Source organism: Canis lupus, chromosome 21 (genome assembly GCF_003254725.2).
Source record: "Canis lupus dingo isolate Sandy chromosome 21, ASM325472v2, whole genome shotgun sequence".
Lineage (NCBI taxonomy): Eukaryota > Metazoa > Chordata > Mammalia > Carnivora > Canidae > Canis > Canis lupus.
The window spans coordinates 10763439-10786765 of NC_064263.1; the positions used below are offsets into that span (position 1 = coordinate 10763439).

A 23327-nucleotide genomic window follows, 5' to 3' on the forward strand; every position below is an offset into this window, starting at 1 on the left:
CTTTTGTACATTATTTTGGATACACTGGTCACTTTTAATAATTTAATTTTATCCCCTTTGTTAATCTGTTAGCTAACAACTACTTGTTTTGTTATTTCAGCAGTTACTTAGGGTTTACAATACACATCTCCCACTTTTCACAGTCTAGGTTCAAGAGATTTTATACCACCAACATATTGTATAAGAATCCTACAATGGATAGTTCTTTTTCTCCTCATCTCCAACTTTCAGCTACTGTTGTCATACATTTCACTTTTACATATGTTATAAATTCCACTTGCATTTTTGATATTTTTGTTGTAGTTATCTATTCATCTTTAAGATTTAAATAATATGAAAAAAATCTTATATACTTACCCATCTTAGTCCTTATTTGCAATGGTTGTTATTTTTTTGTATAGATTTATATTTCCATATGGTATCATTTTTCTTTTGCCTGAAGGACTCCTTTATCATTTATTGTAGTATGTGTGTCTGCTAGTGATAAATCCTTCCAGCTTTTGTGTATATGAGAAAATATTTATTTCATCTTCACTTCTGAAAGATGTATTTACAAGATATCAGCTAACAATCCCGAGTATTCTACTTTAGATAACAGACATTGTATTTTACCTTATTTGATGTTGGATAGGTCTGTATTCCTGTAAATATTCTTCATGATTTCTTCTGGGTTATAGTTAAGTTACATAAAATAGTGATTCCTTTACAAATTGATTTTAAGTTTTGTTTTGTGGACCAAGACAACATCTTGGTTAGCTTTTTTCCACAACTTGTGATTTAAGATCCCCTGGTACACTTCTTAATAGCCTATGAATTGCATATTTTCCAGGCTGAATGGTGGGAAGAGGCATTATTTCCAGCCCTGTTTGCCCACTTTGTGTTACTTCCTCTTAACTTTTGGTTAGTTCTTTCTCCATTTTTAGGTAGTTTCTTCACCTGCATAGATTGATGAATACTCAAGGAAAACCTCTGAAGATCTCTGTGATTCTCTTCTTGTGTATTTTTTTCTTCTGTGTGAAACCCCTTGGTCTCCCAGACTCTTGGCTCCATCCTACCAATTCAGGAAGGCCATGGGGCTCCAGTTGTGTCCCCCTTCCCCACACCTCAAGCTAGAAACTCTCAGAAGAGAGTACCTGCAACAATTGTAGGACTCACCGTATTTTGTTTCCCATTTCTAGAGTTCATTATGCCATCACCTCCTGTCCAAAGTCTTGAAAGCTATTGTTTCATACCTTTTGTCTGTTTCTTTTAGTTGATTTTTTAAAAAGATTTTATTTATTTATTCATGAGAGACAGAGAGAGAGAGAGAGAGAGGGGCAGAGACACAAGTAGGCTCCATGCAGGGAGCCGGATGCGGGACTCGATCCCGGGACTCCAGGATCATGCCCTGGGCCGAAGGCAGGCGCTAAACCATTGTGCCACCCAGGGATCCCCCTCTTTCAGTTGATTTAAAAGGAAGACTAACTCTACTCCCTGTTTTACCATTTTGGCTGGAAGCAAAAATCCAATTATTGTATTTTAATATTTTTATGTGGATTATAAATAGTATCCCTATTTTGTAGACATGAAATCAATCATGTTTTGTTGCACCAGTAAAGTTTGAAGATGTCTCTGTTTCCCTAACATTACAGTTCCATCAAATAATACAGCATGCTTGTCTGTTCAGTAAGTCTGCTCCCCCAACCATCCGCAGTTATCTCCTCACTAGGTCTACTCTACTTGTATTAGCATGCGAAGACTCAGAGACTTCTCCCACTCTGATATTCTCTCTGTAATACCTTGAACCCCAGATTTGCACCTAACTAAATTCTACTCCTCTAAGTTTCACCTTAAATATCAGCTTCTCAGAACAGCTTTTCTAACCCTGGCTTTTCTGTTATTCCCAGATTATTCTCTATCCAGTGCTTTTTGCTTTTTTTTTTTTTTAAGATTTATGCTATTTCTAATTTTATATTGTTTACTCATTTAACAATTATCTGTCTCCTTCAAATTTAATCTCTCTATAGTGATTTTGTTTCTTTCCCCCTTGTGGGCCCAATTCTCTTAATGTACTTTGTGTTTAGCAGGTAAGACAAACAATAATGATGTCTAATTCAAAGAATACCAAGAAGAAAAAAAATTAAGGTGATACAGGAGTTTATAATGAGGAGACCTAATCTTCCTGTGTTAGGCTTTTCTGAGATTAAGTAGTAGTTAATCTGAGACCTATCAAATGAATAACAGCTAATAAAGGGAGATGGGTAAAGAAAGAAGAAATTCCTGAACTTAGCCTGGAGAAAAGAAGCTTGGTGTGGAAGCTAGGTGAGGGTAGAAGGAAAGGTGATAAGTGGTATGTTACCTTGACATATTTGAACTGTGCCTTGTCAAAGAGGAATTAATCATAATCTCTACTGTTTCAGTGTTCAGAAGTGAGACAGGAGAATTAAGGTGGTAATTAGAGTCAGGAAATTTTGACACGGTATCAGGAAGATCTTTCTAGCACCTGGAACTGTCCAAAAACCAATTATCTTTAAAATGCAACAAATTCTCTGAAATTAGAGGTGCTCAAAGACTGTATGACCATTGTTTAAAGGAATAAATATATGTATTTCCTCATTAGTTCAAAATGTAATATTTTATTCACAAATACTCTGAAATATAATTTATACTGGGACTTAGGCTAGCCATTGAATTTATTCATTCATTTGTTCAATCATGTAATGAATATCTACTATTCATCAAATTATTATTATAGGTACTAAGTGAATAGAAGTATTCAAGAATCTCTAGTTCTTATTCTTAAACTTGGAATCTTATAAGTATCAGCCCAGATAAAGCAGTGAGGCTTTACATTCAATATTCCTCATTTGAGAACTTTTCTGAAACATCTTTGTGTCTTCAAGGTGGATAGTGCAGAGCTTTCCTTGATGAAACAATTTATGAATAAATTGATTTAAATCTCTCTCACATTAGGTGCCTGGGTGGCTCTGTAGGTTAAGTGTCTGCCTTCAGCTGAGGTCATGATCCTAGGGTCCTGAACCGAGTCCCACGTGGGGCTCTCTCTCTCCCTCTGCCTCTGCCTCTCCCCTCTGCTTATGCTCTCTCTCTCAAATACATAAATAAAATCTTTTAAAAAATAAAATAAAAAAAGTACTCTCAAATGCTTGTTTTTGTTTTTGTTTTTGTTTTTAATCTGGAACCTTTCCTTACACCTCTCTTTTATCCTGCTAACTAGTATGTATCATGTAAGACTCAGCTCAGGTGTCACCTACTCAGAAAGTATTCCCTGAACAACTGTCAGTCCTCCTAGCAGATGGTTTCCTGTTCCCTCCAGCTCAGGCAGTGCTGACCCTAGACAAATGGTCCTTCAGGGATGATTTGGCATCACTTCAAAATAAGCTCTTCAAATTCTGTTAAACTTTTATTTAAAGACAGGAGAGACTGAGGCAAGGGTAGAGACAGAAGACTCTTCTCACATCCAGAGACATTCTACTCTCCTTCGTTGCCACTGACCCTTACTTTGGCCACATACTGGGTATTTATACTACTCAGGATTGCTCCACTTAAAAAAGCTCGAATTTTATAATCTTCTGACCACAACCTCCTTTTTTTTAGAGATCCGCTTTCAAATGATTTACATTAAACCTCTTCTGCCATTCAGAATTCTATGGCATCCAGTTAATTGTCCCATCTCTTTACCCATCAGCCTCCTCTTCCTCACTTCTTGTACATCTAGCACACGTTTGGTAGTCTGCTGCTGCAGAATTTTGAAACTGTCCATGTTCTTGTCCTTTTGTCCAGCCAAGTATCCACAGTTGACTACATACAAGCTTCTCTCTGGGGTTCTGGCTCCATGTTCGTGGAATTAACTTAAACACGATGGCACAACGAAGCAGAGTTGTTCTATGATTCATGACTGCTTGTTTTAACTGTCTCAGCAGGGCCTGGCAGTATTCCTGTGTTTCTCCTGGCTATCTTTCCTACTTTCTAAAACTGCTACTTTAAACCTTCTCCAGTCTCTTCAAACTTCTGATCTTTTGCCACACATCTAGCAGTTTCAAAAGATAAAACTTCTAATTTGCAGAAAAAAATGGAAGCCATCATAGGGGGACCACTTCAACTTCTTGCTCCAAATTTATAAATCTTCCTGTGGCTTTACTATTATTTTTTTCTCCTTCCTTTCTGTTAAAGGATATGTCCTCCCTCCAACTAAATCTGCCTGTGTTACAGATCTCATTCTCTTCTACCTTTTTAAGAACATTTCCTATCAACTAGTCCCATTATTATTATTTTTATTTTCTTCTTCTCCTCCTCCTCCTGCTCCTCCTCCTCTTCTTCTTCTTCTTCTTCTTCTTCTTCTTATTATTATTATTATTATTATCTACTTCTTTATTGGATCTTTTACATCGACATTTTTTTTTTAAGATTTTATTTATTTATTCACGAGAGACACAGAAAAAGGCAGAGACATAGGCAGAGAGAGAAGCAGGCTCCATGCAGGAAGCCTGATGTGGGACTTGATCCCGGGACTCCCAGGATCATGCCCTGAGCTGAAGGCAGACGTTCAACCGCTAAGACACCCAGGCGTCCCTACATCAACAAACACATTCTCTCATCATTAAAAAAACAAACAAACAAACAAAAAAAAAACAAAAAAAAACACTGCTGGATTTTTCTCACCTTTTTCAGCTAAGGTCTATTTTTTTCTTCCATTCATAGCCAAACAGCTGGAAAAGTACCAATCTCCATTTCTCATGTCCTATTAATTTCTCAGGCCACTCACCTTTGGTCAATCAAAACCACTTCTACTAAGGTCTCCATTGACTCCTGTGTCAATTATATTAGTAGCTACTTTAAGTCCTCACTTTATTTGACTTCTCAGCAGCTTTCTATGTAGTCAATCATAGTCTATTGCTAAAAGTACCATCTTATCTTCATTTATTTTTTTTTGTATATTTTTTTATTGGAGTTCAATTTGCCAACATATAGCATAACACCCAGTGCTCATCCTGTCAAGTGCCCCCATGCTAAGTGTTCTGTTGACCTGCATCCCCAACAACCTCAGCTGCTTCTCTGATCTCTTATCAGTTTTCTTGGCTTTTCTTCCTCTTTGATGTGAGTGTTAGATGTTGAATGTCCTCAGTGCTTTGTTCTGGACCTTTTCCCATTTCTTTTCTCTCTCTTCTCTCCTTTTCTGCTCTTCCTTCTCAACTCAATCCACCCTCATCATTTAAAATACCATATACATATTAACAGTTCCTGTCCTAATAATATATATAAAATAATATACATTGTATATCCCAAATATCTCTATGAAAATTTAGACCTTTGGAAACACAGGTCTACTCAATATTTTCCTTGGGTGTTTTCATGGGCAACTCAACTCATTATTTCAAGTTGAAATCTTTGCCCCCTTCTCCAAAGACGGATGTAATACAGCTTGGTATGTATGTGTTATCCATATCTACTAGCAGTTGAAACCTGAGCGTATAGAATGACCTTTGAAATTTCAGACTTCTTCAACACTAAGGTCCAAATTAACCACAATTTTGGTAGATCCTAGCTTCTAATATATCAAAACCACTTATTTCCATCTTAACTATAAGAACCCTATTAAAATCACTGTCATCTTTCATGTATCTGCTACAATAGCCTCTGATCTGGTTTCCTCATATCTATAATTGCTACCTATGGTATTTCTCTGGGGAGAGTAATGTTTTAAAGGCAAAATCATGTTGCATCCTCACTAAAAACCCTCCTATCTCTTCCCATATATCTTCATACAAAATCCAAAATGTTTGTGTTTAAGATTCCAAAAGAACTGGCCTTGCCTACCTTTCCTGTCTGATTTTGTACGACTGTCTCCCTCACTCTGTGTTCTCCAGCAACATTAGCTTGGTTTCAGCAACTTTATTGGGCCAGAAACTCTCTTCCACCACAGGAAGATATCTCATCCCTTTTCCCCTATCTGGACTTCTCCTCTGCTTCAAGTCTTAGCTTAAACATTTCTTAATCAAAGAAGATGCCCAAGCACCCTAGACTAGCAGAGCTTTGTTTGTTTTATATCTTGTATCGTCTACCTTTCTGGTGGCACTTCTCATAAATACAATTAATTGTTTAGTGTTATTATGCTGTCTTTCCACTTGACTGTAAACTCCAGAGGGACAAAGATTATGCCTATCTCGGTCATTTATCTTCAACTTGGATATAATATGGTGCCTAACACAAAGTGCAGTACTCAACAACCATATGTTAGATGAGTTTTAGTGTTATGGGATGGATTGGGAAATTTACAGAATCATAAAACTCTACAACCAGAAAATACCTTAGTAATCATCTAATCCATCCTACTAATCTCATAAATTGAGAATTTGAAGCTTAGAAAGGTTAGATTACTTGTCCAAAGTAAAAGAAAAATATTTAATGTTAGAGCCAAGATTCAGTGGCCCTCAGGACTTCTAACTCCAAATTCATTGCTCTGTCCAGTATATAAGAATTCCTCCCTAGCATAGTATTTTCAATTTCACAGTCTGACTTTTCACTTAAGAGGAAAACAATACCATACGCAGTACTAATGAGATTGAAGGAGGAAATGAAATTTGATACTCAACAGGAAAATGACTAGCAGTTTTTCCTTCCATTGTGTTGAAAAGTGTGTGGGCCAGTTATATTATTCCTGTGTTCACCACATACATTTTTTATTTATTCTTTTAGAGACCATATTAATGAGTACTGCTACTCAGATAATTATCACAAATAGAACTGGATGCTTTTCTTATTTAACTTGTTTGTGTAGAAGAGGTTATCTGAGGACTTATTTCTGTGTGACCTCATAATATTTTGGAATACCATAGTATGGAACTTGCCACTGAATATTTGGCTGTGGGACTATCAAAATACGAAAAGGAAGTCTTAAATCTTCTGCTAACAAGTACATCTCCACACTTAATAAATATTTCATCTTCTGTTGTTCTAAATTTGCTGTTAAAATAAATGATTAGAATTTTCTAGGACAAATAAATGGGGATCAAGGGCATTTTTCATTCAGATAGGACAGATATGATGAGTAGTAATTCAATTCAATCCTTGGTGAGAAGGCACAAGGCTAGACATTAGGGAAACAATTGCAATTAATAGATAAAAGAGACAGATTAATGTTCATTTAAAAGGCTATTTGAATCACACAGCCATTCTTACTTTGCTAGGGTCATGTGAATTATTTGATTAATTAGTGAAAGAAATACGCATTGATGACCATGTCAGACAATAGGATAAATGCTAGGAATATGAAGATTAAGATACAGTCCCTTACTTATCAATAATTTAAGATATAGTGAAAATATTTAGAATGTTATACTTCTGTTTCTAAATATCAGAAATATTCCTTCATGATCAATCTATATTTTTATAATCTAATTATAATACATAGGGTATAGACTAAGCTACTGTAAGATTAAAAACTCCAAAGAATCAGTAAATTCATCAAAATGATAAGTTTTTCTCTCTCTAATGCAGGAATTTGTTCAATCTTGGCTAGCAGGGATTTTGCTCCAAGGGATCATTCAGGGACACAATTTCTCCTATTGTGTTGCTCAACCATCTCCTAGAGTGTGGTCCTCATGGTGAAAAACAGTTCCTTTGGCGCATCTTTGTTCCATTTCTATAAAAGGGGAAAGGGAGAGGAAGTGAAATGTAAGTAATTTCCTATGCAATGGACATGACTAGAAGGTTTAACACATTACTTCTATTAACATCTAGTTGTCCAGAACTTAGTCATCTCTCTCTTACCTTAAAGGTAGGTTAGGAAATGCAATTTCTTGCTGGGAGGTTCTATGCTTGGATAAGGTCTAAGGGTTCTATTATCAGTAGGTTAGGGCAGAACGAATATAGGACACTTAGCAGTCTCTGGCACAGTTTTCCCTTCTAGCCACCTAGGTATCTACACATCCTCTTCTTTCCTCATAAATATACTCAAACTTTTCATAAGGGAGCTGTCTAAAATCCAATCCAGTAATCCTATTCAATGCAGCTGAAAATCCAGGACCAGCAAAGAATAGTTCTCTTTATTAGGTCTGAAAGTAGCTCTTCTGATCTGGTAACCCATCAACTAAACACGAGTTGTAAGTCTTTCCCTATTCCAATACACAATGGTAGAGTAGGAAAAGGGCATTACACCAGTTGTGGTATCCTGAGAAGGACGCATTGCCTCTGGGAATTTCCAGTTAAGAATATATACAATGGAATATTATTCAGCCATAAAAAAGATACAAAATTCTGGGGGCACCCGGGTGGCTCAGTCAGGTAAGTGTCTCAGGTCCTGATCCTGTTGTCCTGGGATTGGGCCCCACATTGACCTTACTGCTCAGCAGGGAGTCCGCTTCACCCTCTTCCTCTGATCCTCACCCCCTAGTCCTGCTCTCTCTCCCTCTCTCTCAATAAATAAATCTTTTAAAAAAAGAAACAAAATTCTGACATTATACAACATGGATGAACATTGAAGACATTATATTGAATGAAATAAGCCAGTCACACAAAAAGAACTAATATTGTATGATTCTACTTACATGAAATATCTAGAATAGTCAAATTCATAAAGAAAGTAAGAAAGCAGGATGGTAGAAGGGGGATGGGGAGTAATTGTTTAATTGGTTCAGAATTTAGGTTTGGGAAGGTGAAAAAGTTCTGGAGGTGGATGGATGGGGATGCTTGTACAATAATGTGAATGTAATTAATGCCACTCAACTGCATACTTAAAAGGGTTAATTTTATATTTCACCAGAAAATTATTTTTTAATTCAAAAAAGAAAGAAAGATAAAACACCCCTTCAGAAATGTAAAGAATGGAAAGCTCACAGTGGTTTTCAGACCATGGTGAATATTAAATTCTTCCGGGCATGAATTGTGAAAGCTTCCTACTGGTGGGGTAAATTTCTTGGTTCACCTTGACCTGAAGTATCTCCCTCGTTCATTATTCCCTGTGGCTTTTGTTACCCATGTTCAGGTTTTTCCCTGTCCTCAAGAATTGTGTGTTCTACTCCATGCAGCTTCCGGGGACTGAATATTGCGTTAGACATTTAACAATCAGAGGCTCTGGTACACCAGACTTGTGATTTATTTGGTAACAAATTCCCTCAAAATCTTAGGATTCTTGTCTATTTGCTTATAATAAGTCAGTTCCATGTGGAATAGCCACATTCGAAGATCTCTTTTGGATACATTTCCATAAAGCCTATATTCATTCATCTTTAATTTATTCTCTTTTCTACACTGTTCATCTCTCTTCTCCTTAACTTAATATCAGCTACCTTAATGTCATCTGAAACTGAAGTCTTAGGAAGTTGGCTGGGAAGCCTGTAATCTTAAATTGATCTTTGCCCCTGGGCTGACTCTGAGTGTTATGTCATGTTCTTTGGGGAATAGAAGCACCTGACTTTTCCAGTCCTCTAGGCCCTCAATTAATGGCATTTTAATCCATTCAATTGCATTTACAGACAGGCTCTACATTAGTAGAGCTACATTCCCTTCTATCTCTTTATGCAAATGAGTCATTTTTGTCTAACTTTATCTCATGTCTCTTGCAGCACTTTGCTAAAAATTCCAAGTAGCAGCCAACATACACCAAAAATATGAAATTGTTTTTTTTTTTTTTTTACTTGATTCCCCAAAGCTATAAAGTTGGTAGCAATGTGGTCTGTTTCTAACTTAGCATGTATTTCCAAACAGCATAACTAGGGGCACCTCTCTTTAACCTGAGCATGGTTTTCTCTACCTGCTATACAATTTGCTAAACGAATGTCATATATTTTAATTTTTACAATGATGGTATTCCATTTCCAGGGGCCAGTTTCTAAAATAATAGAGTACAAGCTAAGCAGGTATAAGCTAAAATATAGAACCTGAAATCAAACATAATTTTTATTTCTTTCTCTCTTTAAAGATTTTATTTTATTTATTCATAAGAGACAGAGAGAGAGAGAAGCAGACATATGCATAGGGAGAAGCAGGCTCCTCACAGGGAGCCCGACGTGGGACTCGATCCTGGACCCCGGGATCACACTCTGAGTCAAAGGCAGATGCTTAACCACTGAGCCACCCAGGTGTCCCTTTATTTCTTTCTCTTACAACAATCAAGAAGTGAGTTCAATGAGGGAGAGTAGCTATAACTCACCCATGGGGTTATCCAGATTCTTAATACCTTATTTCTTGATTACCATTTATTGTCTTTACCTTCATGTTCGAAGCATATTTCCAGCCTGTGTGAAAGGATAGAAAAGAAAGTGGAGTGCAAGCAACTTCCTTTGTAATAGGGATGTACACATCCCTTCTGCTCACATGGCATTTGTAGAAACATAGTGCCTACTCCTGACTGCAAGAGAGGTGAGCGTATGTAATAGCTAGCTGGGCAGCTATGATTCAGCTTAGGGTGAATTCAGCTTAGGGTGAATTCAGCTTATGATTCAGAAACTTAGGGTGATTGATTACTAAAATGAAGAAGAGGGTGATAGTGGAAGATTCCCAAACTCTGCCACTTCAATGAAACCCCACTGATATGGACAATTGGGTAGCAAATAATTACATCACAGTATAATGTCTTACCATATGTAAATTTGAACTAAGAATTTGAAAGACTGGGGGAGGCATGGTGCTGCCACCAGTGGTAAGAATCAGATTCTAAAGTCTCCAAATAAAGACTTGATGGACTTGAAGAAAATGAAAAGAGGAAGAAAGATGGGATCCCTGGGTGGCGCAGCGGTTTGGCGCCTGCCTTTGGCCCAGGGCGCGATCCTGGAGACCCGGGATCGAATCCCACATCAGGCTCCCGGTGCATGGAGCCTGCTTCTCCCTCTGCCTATGTCTCTGCCTCTCTCTCTTTCTCTCTCTGTGACTATCATAAATAAATAAAAAAATTAAAAAAAAAAAAAAAAAAAAGAAAAGAGGAAGAAAGAATGCAAAACTTTCCTCTTCACCAAAAGTTTCGATTGTACAATATGAAGCGGGAATTCAAAGTTGTAAGATCGTTCTGTTTTTGTCAAAACATTTGATCCCATACAATATTTTTTCAAGATCACCTAGGCTACACATAATTGCATAAGTACATACAGACATTTAAGTTGCTATGTCAGTATAGGTCAGTCGGTATGTGAGAATGAAAATAAAAACAATACTTGGAAATTTTCAGTCTCAAATTTTGGGAGAGTAGGACAAAAAGTTTGCCTGAAGGTTAAATACCATGAAAAACTGTTGAGGAGGAGGTAGACAAGGAAAAGTCTATTTCCTTTCTTTTATGTTCCTGAACTTATTTTCCATGAATTCTAACTTTAGCCTTTGCTACACTTTGGAAAATTAGAATAGGATTGATGAGTTCTGATTTTTCATTTTGAAAATAAGCTCAACTGTCATTGCATGCTAGGTTCTCATTCAATTCATTCATTCAATATTTTTTGAGCAATTACTATGTTCCAGGCTTTAAATAATGAAGAAAACTTTTCTGTCTTCAATGTGCTCACGGTCTAGTTGAAGGAACAATCTAGGAAATGCACCAACAAAGGCAGTTTGCAAACTGCTCAGAGAAAATAGACATAGACGGTAGACACAGACTCACATAGAAGAGGTTTCTGATCCAGCTGGGAAGAATCCATTTGGGCCGTAAGATGAAAGAACACTTGTTATGAGTTTGGAGACTAAGTGAGTACCATAGTACCACTAGTACCACTATGTGCCCAGAAGTAAGAATAGCGAGCACACATGGATAAAGATGGGAGAAAACAAAATCTATTTGGGGAAGAGAACTAAAGAAGTATAGAAGACCATGTCAGTGGAAAAATCAGTGTGTAAATATTATTGTAGAAGTTGGGAAATCATCTGGCATTCACTTCTTTAACTCAAAATAATTACTGAGCACTTATTCACATTCTAAGCCCTGTACTTGGCTCTGGGAGATAAGAATGAACAAAAACAGACATGAACTTACCTTTGGGGAGTTCACATTTTAGAACAGACATGGAAATGAATCAAGTAAGCTCATGAATTAATATATAAATATAGGATTTCAGGTTGTACAAAGGCTCAGTGATACTGAAGCATGTTCGTGAACTCACATGGCTGAGGAAGGGTTTTAGCTTCTTCTTTATAAGTGGAAGTGATGATGCTCTCCAAAGCCTTTCCCTATTCTGATGTTGTTGTTGTTTTTTTTTTTAAGGTTTTATTTATTTATTCATGAGAGACACAGAGAGAGAGGCAGAGACATAGGTAGAGGGAGAAGCAGGCTCCCTATGAGGAGCCTGATGCAGGACTCGATTCCGGGACCCCGGGATCATGCCCTGAGCCGAAGGCAGATGTTCAACCACTGAGCTACTCAGGCGTTCCCCTATTCTGATGTTTTTATGACTCTGACATGCATATCATTTAACATAGATTCTAATAGTTATGACTTAAGATTTTTATGATATGTTCAGAAAGTGACATGAGACAAGGAAAGAAATCCAATCTTATTTCCTCTTATTTCAAAGCTGTTTGAGGATGTAACCAGAAACATGGAAGCAGGTGTTAAGGATATCTTTTGGCCCCCTGGGACACTTCTATTTAAAACTTTAAGAACAATAAAATAACACAAACATCCAGGAATTATTTCGTTAATGGCTGTATTTAGGAAATCCCATAAATTTGTCCTGGATAAAAAGGACAAATAGTATCATAACCAATAGACTATACAGTCTTTTGAGAAAGTGTACCATCTTGGGAGTATAAAAGCCCACTGGTAAATCCCTCTATACCTCAGATGATGGGGGTGGGGTGGGGAGGTTGCCAGCCATAGCTCCATTTGGAGTCTGAAGAATTAACTCAAAACTCATGGAAGCCCTAGTTGAGAAATGCCAACATGGTGTTGAGGAAGGAGCAGGTGTATTGGCTTCTGGGAATCTACTGCTTTATGCCTTGGTGATTGTGCTATTGTGATTTATGACAAGAAATATATGTTTTGTCTTTGTTCTCATTTCTGGCACAGAGCTTCTAAAACCCTCTCCTAAGAGAGGGAGGGGTGAGATAAAAGTGTCCTTTGTTATATTGATGAGGAGACTTTTGGAAATACCTAAGGATGAGGGCTGCTTGTCTGAGGAACCAACCACGTGGTTGGAAGGTTGGCACTTTTCAGTCTGATCTCCTCTTAGCCCCCCAGCCCCCGCCCCCAGAGGAGGGGAGAGGTGCTACAGGTTGAAAGGATCACCAGTGGCCAGTCATGGTGATTGGGTTAATCCATCATGTGTATGTAATGAGGATGGCATAAAAACCCAAAAGGACAGAGTTCAGAGTTTCTGGATTGGTGAATATGTGGGGGGTGCTAGGAAAGTGGTGTGCCTACAGGGGGCATGGGAGCCCATCCTTTCCCCACACTGTTCCCTATGCATCGCTTCCATTTGACTGTCCCTGAGTTATTTCATTTTATTATAAACTGGTGATCTAGTAAGTTCTTTGAGTTCTGTCAGCTGCTTTAGCTAACTAATTGAACCTGAGGAAAGAAGGTGGTGGGAGCCTCTGATTTATAGCCAGTTAGTCAGAAGTACAGGTAACAACCTGGGGGTGAGACTGGCATCTGACATAGGGGACAGGGTGGAGCAATCTTGTAGGCCTGAGTCCTTAAGCTGTGGAATCTGATGCTCTCTGGATAGGAAGTGTCAGAATTGAGTTGAATTGCAGGACATGCAGCTGGAGAATTGCTTGTTGATGTGGTGGGTGGGTGGGGGAATTCCCCTCCTTCCCATTCTCCACACACATTGGAATTGAGTCCAGAAACCTAAGAGTGACTTTGGGCAAGTTAGTTACTGTTCCTGTGCCTCCATACCCTCATGGATAAAATGAGGGTGATGATAAGAATGTCTCCACCCATCTCATAGAAGAAATTTGGGACTCAAATAATGAAAAATAATCAGGAGAGAGAGGGGAAGAGAGAAAGAGAGAGAGAATATAACAAATTTCTGTGGAAGCTAAAGGTATTCAAAATTTCTTACAATTATTATTTCTTTTAGAAAGAAATGAAGTTTTTTAAATGAAAATGGAAGTGTATGGTATTTTTGCTCATTTTTCATTTTAGAAGTTATCCTTCTTTGCAGGAAAATTTAGATAGTCTGTGTTGGTTTCACTTTTTTTTTTTTTTTTCTGTTTGAAATTTTGTTGGTCTGTGAAATCCAGAAGTTTGGAAAAGTGTTGTATGTAGGGCAATTCTAAACAAAAACTTACTATTATTCAGTTTTATTCAATGAAAACTATGTCCCTGAGACCCTTGGCAAGGAAGAGCCCCTCAGGAAACCAGTGAGAAATTCACAAGTCTGGGGACAAGTTCCAGACAGTGACTCATTGTCATTTCTATACAAAAACAAGTGTAGACCATCATCTGATTCAGTTATTTTGGAATGTCTACTCTGCACTCACACAGCTAGGTCAGTTCCTTGAGAAATAGTGAAGAAGCTGGAGGGGTTCTTATGCCCTCAAAGATGCTTTTTTTTTTTTTTTTTTTTTTTTTTGGAAAATAAGGCTACAATGTGGTTTGCTTTCTCTTTAATGTCAGTTACTCACATCTCTAGGATTCTCTGTCCACTCTGCCAGTAACACCCCATCCTTAGGACAGTTTTCTTATTTTCCTCTTTTGTTCATAAAAAAACACCATATGGTCTCTTTTAATCTTGAGTTTAACAATTATCAGTCCTGATAATCAGATACAGGATAACATAAATAGTAAATCCAATCAAGTCACAAAGGTGCATGGTTCCTGACTTCTTGATTTCTTGCTAAGCAGGAGTCTCAACTTTCATTTCTTAAGGTGAATTTCCTCAAAAATCCTACTCTAAGGCTGGCATAGCCAACCAGGGAAATAAAATTAATACCAATTAAGTTAATTTTGGTATGGTAGCAGGGCAAAAGATGACCACCCAAATATATCAGGTTCTAATTCCAGGAATCTGTAAATGTTCCTTTGGGGCGGGGGGGAGATATACAGATGTGATTAAGTTAAGGATCTTGACATGGGGAGAATATTTTGGATGGGGATGGGCACCCCCTAAATACCATCAGAGGTGTCCTTAGAAGACAGAGGCAAAGAGTGAGTTGACATATACACAGACAGAAGAGGAGAAGTGACCCTGGAGGCAGAAATTGGAATGACCAGAATGGGGAAGAGGCAAGGAACAACTTTTCTCTTATAATCTCAGGAGGGAGTGCGGCCCTGTCAACACCTTGATTCTGAACTAATGGTCTGATTTCAGACTTCTGGCTCCCAGAACCGCGGGAAAATAAGTTTCTATTGTTTTAAGCAACTAAATTTGCGATAACTTGTTACTGCAGCCCCAGGAAACTAATTTAGGTGCCCACTTGTCTCAACTGCATATCCTATGATCTGTGGTGTAGGTGGCACCTAGATCAAAGAGTTTTTGACCTATTTGTCCTTACTGGTAGTTAATTATCAAGCTGAGCAGAAACTTCTCTTATATTACCAAAGTTACACTTGAGAAACTGGAGTTTGAGACAGGTACAGAAACAAGGATAATATACTTACCTACTATTCACTCTGTAAATTCCTCGTATGTTTTAATCTTTGTCCTGAGTCGTGGAATAAAAATTAATAAGACAGGATTCTTGTCCTTGAGGAGGTTGATGAGGAGAGTTAGACACACACACAAATTAATATGGAAAATGCAGTAATGATCTTATGTACAGAGTATTATGAACATGATGAAGAGTACATAGACTACAGGGTGAGTCTGTATGAGCCCACAGGAGAGGGGAGCTAGAAAAAATTTCATGTCAAAGGCATGCCTCTGAGCTGACACACAAAGGAGAGAGTAATAAAGTAGGCCAAAGGGGTAAACTTCGATGAACTTTTTCCCAATGGATTTCATATTCTGAAGGACACTGTCTACCTTAGACAGTGTTTATTAAGTCACAAATAAAGATCAAAAACATCGCCAGATGCCAAACAAGTTATAATCAGCATAGCATGGTCACTACTATTTAACTATTATTTAAGCCAAGAGCAAAGGTATTTGTCATTTGATTTTTTTTTTCCTGTGAAGTCTTTTCTTGGCAAAACTGTGATTTGTTTTTTCATTATGATTTTTGGAATACTGATATATCTACAGAACTCTCTCCTCATTCCTTTCAAGTACAGTCTTTCCTATCTTGATAAAAAGAGTAACTATTGCATTAAACAATCTGGCTTAGAGAAAATAATGTTGAAAAGAACCTCATTAATGAGAGTTCCTGCATAACAGTGCAATAGCTCTGGCCCCTGAGGATAGATAGTTTGCGGTATTATTTCCCTATAAGGCAACATACACAGTTAGATAGGCCTCTTTTACAGAACTCCCACAAGATCAATGTAACAATCAACATTTGTATAGCATTCTATCATTCTACAAAAGGACTTTACAGAAGTACCTGATTATGGGTTGTTGGAACTGAAAGCAAATCCTGTTTTGCTATCTCAAGCAAGTTTCTCTTCTTTTTTGGATTTTTAAAATGTTTATTGTAATGTTCTTATTCTTCCAGCTAACATAATATTTTCCAGCTTTATTGAGATATAATTGACATATAACACTGTGTAAGCTTAAAGTGTTGATTACATTGATTTGGTGAATATGTTAATTTGATACTTAGCTATTGTGAAATGACCACCATTGTGGCTCCATCACCTCATGTAGTTATCCTTTTTGCTTTTTGTTTTTTTTTTTGTGTGTGTGTGTGGTGAGAACGTTTAAGATCTATTCTCTTTGACAGTTACAAGTATATATTACAATATTGCTAACTATAATCATTGTGCTGTGTATTCCATCTCCAGAACTCATTCATCATATAAGTGAAAGTTTGTACCCTTTAACTAACATCTACCCATCTCCCCCTCCCTCTCAGGTGAGTTTAATCTCTTTCAGTTTCAGATTCTCTACCTCTAAAGTAGGGGTGCTGACTTTCACCAGAAGAGCTATAAAATGCATTAAGTGAGACTTTGTATATGAAGTACCAAGGACAATGGCTGACAAGTAGTAGGTACATAGTAAGAGCTTGGTCCATTATTTTTGTCTTTTTTTTCCCCTAGAGGTAGCTGAACTTAAAAACAACAACAACAACAACAACAACAAACTTTGACCATCAACAAAGTGAAAAGACAACTTATAGAGTAGGAACAAATATTTGCAAGCCATACATCAGATAAAGGGTTAATATAAAAAATATATAAAGAACTCATACAACTCAATAGCAAAAACTAAAAACAGGACCAAAACAAAAAACCCAAAAAATTAAAACATGGGCAAAGGACTTGAATAGATCGTTCTCCAAAGAAGATATATGAGAAACCAACAGGTATATGAAAAGATGCTCAACATCACTGGTCATTAGGGAAATGCAAATTAAAATCACAATGAAACATCGATCCCATGCTTATTAGAATGGCCATCAACAAAAGACAAGACAAGGCATGGATGTGGAGAAAAGGGAAACTTTGTGCACTGTTGGTGGGATTGTAAATGGGTATAGCAATTATGGAAAATGTATAGAGGAGTCTCAAAAAAAATTAGAGATAGGACTTTAAGTGTATGATCCATCAATTTCACTTTTGGAAATATGTCCAAAGAAAATGAAAATGAAAATGAAAATTAAAACACTGGGGATCCTGGGTGGCTCAGCGATTTAGCGCCGCCTTTGGCCCAGGTCATGATCCCAGGGTCCTGGGATCGAGTCCCACGTCGGGCTCCCTGCATGGAGCCTGCTTCTTCCTCTGCCTGTGTCTCTGCCTCTCTCTCTCTCTCTCTCTCTCTCTCATAAATAAATAAATAAAATCTTAAAAAAAAATTAAAACACTAGCTGGAAAAAATATCTGCACCCCCATGCTCAGAGCAACATTATTTACACTAACCAAGACATGGATATAACCTAAGTGTGCATTGATGGATGAATGGACGAGAAGTTGTGGTGTATATCTATATACAATGGAATATTAGCCATAAAAAATGAGGGAATACTACCATTTGTGACAATGCGGATGGAACCTGAAGGTATTATGCTACATGAAATAAGTCAGACAAAGAAAGACAAATACTGTTATTACTTATAAGAGAAATAAAAATTCTCACAAAAACAAACAAACAAAAAACAACTCCCAGAAAAAGAGCACAGACTTATGGTTATCGGAGGTAGAGGATACTGGGGAGGGAGTATTGAAGGAAGGTGGTCAAAGGCACAAACTTCAGTGATAAGATAAATACTAGAGATATAGTACAATATGATGACCATAGCTAAAACTGCTCTATTATATATAGGAGTTAAGAGAATAAATCCTAAGAGTTCTCATCCCAATATTTTTTCCCCCTTTCTACTTTATCTATATAAGAAGATAGATGTTAGCTGATCCTGTTGTGGTAATCATTTCACAATACGTGTAAATCAAACCATCATATTGCATGCCTTGAACTTATACGATGTGTGTCAACAAATTCTTAATAAAACTGGGGGTAAAAAGAGAACTAGATCAATTAGGTCAAGAAAAAAAAGTGTCTTTTATTTTACTCTTCATCCATTGCTTCGTTCCTGTCAAATCGTGGCAAAAACCAAACCATTTTGCTGGATCCTTTTTACCTCCCACCTATTGAACTCAGAGCTCTCAGATGGTTACTTAAAGGTGTAATTTGAGAGAAGTATCAGTGTGTCCCAGAATTTGACCTTTCCTAGCAGTGACCCTCCTTGGGTTCTCTGTGTGGTCTTTTTTTGTGTCCTCTAGGTATCTTACGGGCAATATGAAAAACAGGGTGTTATTTATAAGTAGTATCCTTTTTAACCCCGGAAAGATTTAAAGCAGTTTTCAGGGTTTGATCATGCATGAAACAGGAAAGTCCTTTCTCAGAGAAATGACAGACTGCTAGAAAGTGGACTGCATGAAATGTACCCTACACCTGATGTGGATTAATTTAAGTTTTGAACTGAGGGTTACTGTCATTAATCATTTCATGAAATTAATTGCAGTAAGTACCTTGCTGTAGTAAGAGAAGATTTTATGACACTTTAGTTTCAATTACATGTTATGACACGTGTTGTAAAATGGAATTGTTTTTTTTAAAAAAAAAAAAGCTTGAAAGCCACGAGATTAGGCTACCCTTTTCTGCCACTTGTTAGTTGTTAGAGTTTGGAGAATTCCTGACTTCATAAACTTTTGCTGCACACTTACTTTTTGCATCAGACATTCTTCTTTATGAATGATCCCCCCCACCCCCCCTTTCCTAATACTGATAATTTCTGGTGTAGGATAGGTAGCCTGTGTCAATCCCAGGCTCTTCTCACCGTCCACCAGGCCTCTGGTGCAAGTTTGAGAGGATTCCCATTACTAAACAGACTCTGATGCTAGGTAATAAGACGCACATTTCTAAACAGAGGGAATCTGAGCTTCCCTATAAAGCCCCCTGAGAATTACGTCAGCCTTAACCATCAAGCCGCTGGGCTCTTTTTAATGCAAGTTTTCTCCAATCGCTCTGCTGGAACACGTTGGGTGAGGGCAGGGGCCGCGGGGAGGCAGGTAGAGGGAAGCGGTAGGTAGGGGTGCGGGGAGGCGTCCGCTGGGGGAGGGATGAGGGGCCGAGGAGGCGCGGGAGAAGCGGACGCTCCTACACAAAAGGCTATTTCCGGCTCCGATTTCCTTACGGAGCCTCTGTTGAGTTGAACGTTTTGGGGGCAAACGACCGGTGCCCGAGAGCCAGGTGTGCGCGAGCGGACGCGGGCGCGGCGCGGGGGGCGGGGGGGGGGGGAGGGGGTCCTGCGGCAGCCACGTCCCGCTCGGCCCCTGCGAGCCGCGCCCCCGCTCCCGGCCGGGACCTCGAGCCGCTCAGCCTCCGCGACCCGCTCGCCGGCAGACAAAGGGGCGCGCGCCGAGGGCGGACTCGCGGGCGGGGCGGGGCGGGGCGGGGCGGGGCGGGAGGCGGGGCGGGGCGGGGCGGGGCGGGGCGGGCGGGGAGCGCGCTCGGAGCGCCGGGCGGGGGCCGCCGGGGCCGCGGCGCAGACCCCCGCGCGCGCCGCACACCCCGCCCGGCTGGCTCGGCGCCCGCCCCCTCCCCCGCCCCTCCGCCCCTCCCCCGCCCCCCTCCCCCGCCCCCCGCAGGCCGCACCACTGCAACCGCCGCCCCGGCCGCCGCCGCTCCTTGTCGGGCCGGCGGGCGGAGAGCGCAGCGCGGGGGCCGCGGCATGGCTGTGTCCTGGAGGAGCTGGCTGGCCAACGAAGGGGTTAAACACCTCTGCCTGGTAGGATGGCGGGCGAGGCTCTGCCTGCGTTTGTCTCTGTGCAGCCACCCTGATTCATTCTCTGAGCGTGCGCGGGCGGGAAGCTGGAAGCAGCTTTGCCTCGAAATCGGACATTCTCAAACTAACAAAATCTTTCCGCTGCTCCTACCTGGAGACGATAACGATGCCTCCCCCCCCCCCCCCCCCCCCCCCGCCCCATCCCCGCTCCAAACGCCTGGGAACTCTCCTGCACTGCCCTGGGAGAGCGGATGTGGAGGAAGGGAGAGGTGATCGCTTTTAGTGAACACAACTTTTTCTTAACCCTTTAAACATCCCTCCCCACCCCCCACCCCACCCCTTTGCTCTTTCCCGAATTGCTTCTGTTTTGGTTTTGCGTTGTAACGACACGCGATGCCCGGACTCCTTCCTTAGTCTCATTATGCACTGCAGGGGACACCTGCAGATCCCTTAGGAGACCTCTTTGCCCCCCAGACGCTAGATCTCAGGTGCAGGGACTGAGTAAGGTCAGATTTGTTTTCCTCTGAGTGGCTTTTCAGCTTGCTGGTTAATTGAAAATGCTTTCTGCGAGTCCTAATCCAGCTTCCGCTGCAAGTACTGTGTCTAACGAATGTACTTGAGGTTTCCATTCATCAGATAATGTTTATTTTTAATTTTTGTTTTCTCTCTCTCTGTATGATTTAGTTTATCTGGCTCTCCCTGAATGTTTTGCTTTTCTGGAAAGCCTTCCTGCTGTATAACCAAGGGCCAGAGTATCACTACCTCCACCAGATGTTAGGGGTAAGTGGGACTTGAGTAACCTCTTAGAATGGGTTTAAGGTGGGCAGACATTGCTACAAGGCTTGCTCAGTTCTTCCATTCGTTAAACTGTGTTCACTTCAGAAAGGTTTGCCATTCCCTAGTGGTCAGGTTTTCTTGTCTATCATTTACACTGGTCTGGGTTAACATGATTGACGCTTCTAAAGAACCAGAGATACTATCTGCCAAAGTCAAAGGAATGAACCTGCCAGACCAGGCCGGTGGTGCTGAGAGAAGTTGCTACATCTCGCCAGCTGCCAAGAGCCTTGAAGGATCTGCTTCAGGAGCAGGACCAGCCAATGACAGGCTGTTAGTTTTCACTGATCAAGACTTCAGCCTGCTCATAAGCTTATTCAGAGGATTTCTGCACTGTTTCCTTTAACTGACAGTCCTTGCAAAGTATGTGTCTAATGCAGTTATTCATTTCTAGGCATTTCTCAGCTTCTTACCCTAGGTTCCTGGTTGATCTAATAATTGGTTCCAGTGTTCTGATCTAATATGAGAATGATATTGTGCAGAACTTTGCTCCAGTTTATCTCGTGTTGATATTTTTTCTCTTCTCTATTCCATGACATTTCTTTTTCTTTTTTTTTTTTTTTTTTTATTCCATGACATTTCTGATCTCATTCTTTCCATTCCCTTCCTACTGGACTCTTTAACAAAAGACAGAGGTACTGAGGACATCTTACTTTGCATTAGGAGGTAGCATTTTCTAAGCAACAAGCAAAAAGTGTAAAACATTGAAAAATTTCAAGGCATCTGAAAAAGTAGATTTTGTCATTCGTTTTCATTGGGGAAGAGATCACATTCTGAGTAAGAAATGCATTATTCCGTGGATTTTCTTTTCCATGGTTTAATCATTATTTAAAATCATGATTCGTTCACATGAATTCAGCGGTACCAGCCCTCCATTTCCTACTTTACATTTACAGATCTTATTTATCTTTAAACCTCAGCTCTGAAAGTAGTGCTTGGCACATTGCTAAGACTGCAATAAGTTGAGGCTGAATTAATTAAACAATATTTTATTTTATACAATAAAGTACATTAGTCATACATTGATATTTTTAAAGTTTAACACCTATTTTTTAAAAACTTATTTTTTTAGAGCTGTTTAAGGTTCACAGTAAAATTGAGAGTAAGGTACAGAGATTTCCCCTACCCCCACATGTGCATAGCCTCCCCCATTACCAACATCTCCTAACAGTATAATGCATATGCTAAAATCGATGACTCTACGTTGACACATCATCACCTAACACAGGTATTTTTAACTAAAGGGTTGAAAAATGGTCTCAAAAATTAAACTCATTTTATTGGTAACTTTTTAAAAAAATATTTATTATTTTAGAGAGAGAGAGAGAGAGAGAGAGCACTGCGGGGAGGGGGCAGAGGCAGAGAGAGAGAATCACAAGCATACTCTGTGCTGACTGCTAGTCTGGTGTTGGGCTCTATCCCATAACCCTGAGATCCTGGCCTGAGCTGGAATCAAGAGTCAGGTGCTCAACTGACCGAGCCACCCGGGTACTTCTCATTTTATTGGTAAATCTTAAATCCCAATATTTATTTCTCTTTTTTCATCCAACCAACCTTCCATTTAGTCGTCTAGCAAACTGTCGTGAAACCCATGCTTTTCAGATGGGCACGTAGAAAGTGAGCCCTTACCCCTACCTTCAGATTGCTTACAATCTAATGGAGAATTGTACAAGTAACTATTTATAATTTAATAAACAAGAGAAATTTTCTCTAATAAACATATGAAAGTCTTTGACCTGTCTTTTTAATTTTTTCTCCTAGAAAGTCCCCCTTAGGTGTGAATTAGTAAACACGAGATTTTTCAGTAGGAGATCTCTGACCTATTATGTAACTATCTGAATACTTTGGAGAAAACCCAAAAGAATTATGATAGTAAATTTTGCCATCAAAAATGGTAAATTTTGCCATCAATGGTAAATTTTGATCAGGAGATATTAGTATTAATATACAATCTCAGAATAGACTATTTGAAACCACAAATGAACTTTGAATTTCAGCTCTATGATATAAGCTAAAATAATAACTTACTTAAAATTATGTTAGAAACCAACAAGTTAATTTTTATGAACTTGGATGCTGTGTGATAACTTCAAATTTATTTTGGTGACAAGTCAGACATAATGAAGAGTATACACACACACATGCACATATATTACCCAACTAATGAAAAAAAATATGTTTTGCCTCTCTCTATCTCCATCTCGCATTAGTGCTTTTGTTTGAGTAATATGACAGCCTAGTAAGTTTCA

At 39.1% G+C, this 23327-nt stretch overlaps 1 protein-coding gene and 1 long non-coding RNA gene across 7 annotated transcripts in view; one reads left to right on the plus strand and one right to left on the minus strand.

Annotated features, from left to right (window-relative positions):
- Window positions 1-7415: 7415 nt before the first annotated feature.
- LOC118351777 (uncharacterized) lies at window positions 7416-16573 on the minus strand. Its single transcript, XR_004807734.2, has 3 exons — window positions 15524-16573; window positions 10148-10232; window positions 7416-7639 (listed from the first exon to the last, which is right to left on the minus strand). It is a non-coding gene; the product is annotated as an uncharacterized LOC118351777 (long non-coding RNA).
- The window catches only part of NOX4 (NADPH oxidase 4), a 179319-nt gene continuing 163472 nt past the window's right edge, over window positions 7481-23327 (plus strand). For 3 of the 6 annotated variants that reach the window (XM_035703753.2, XM_035703754.2, XM_035703756.2), the window contains exons 1-2: window positions 20098-20247; window positions 20929-21024. In XM_035703753.2, coding sequence (XP_035559646.1) covers window positions 20191-20247; window positions 20929-21024 — 153 coding nt within the window. In that variant the 5' untranslated portion in view covers window positions 20098-20190. Of the gene's footprint in view, window positions 7672-20097; window positions 20248-20928; window positions 21025-23327 lie in introns of those variants that run through there. The other 3 variants (XM_049099071.1, XM_035703755.2, XM_035703757.2) reach the window with 3 other exon arrangements.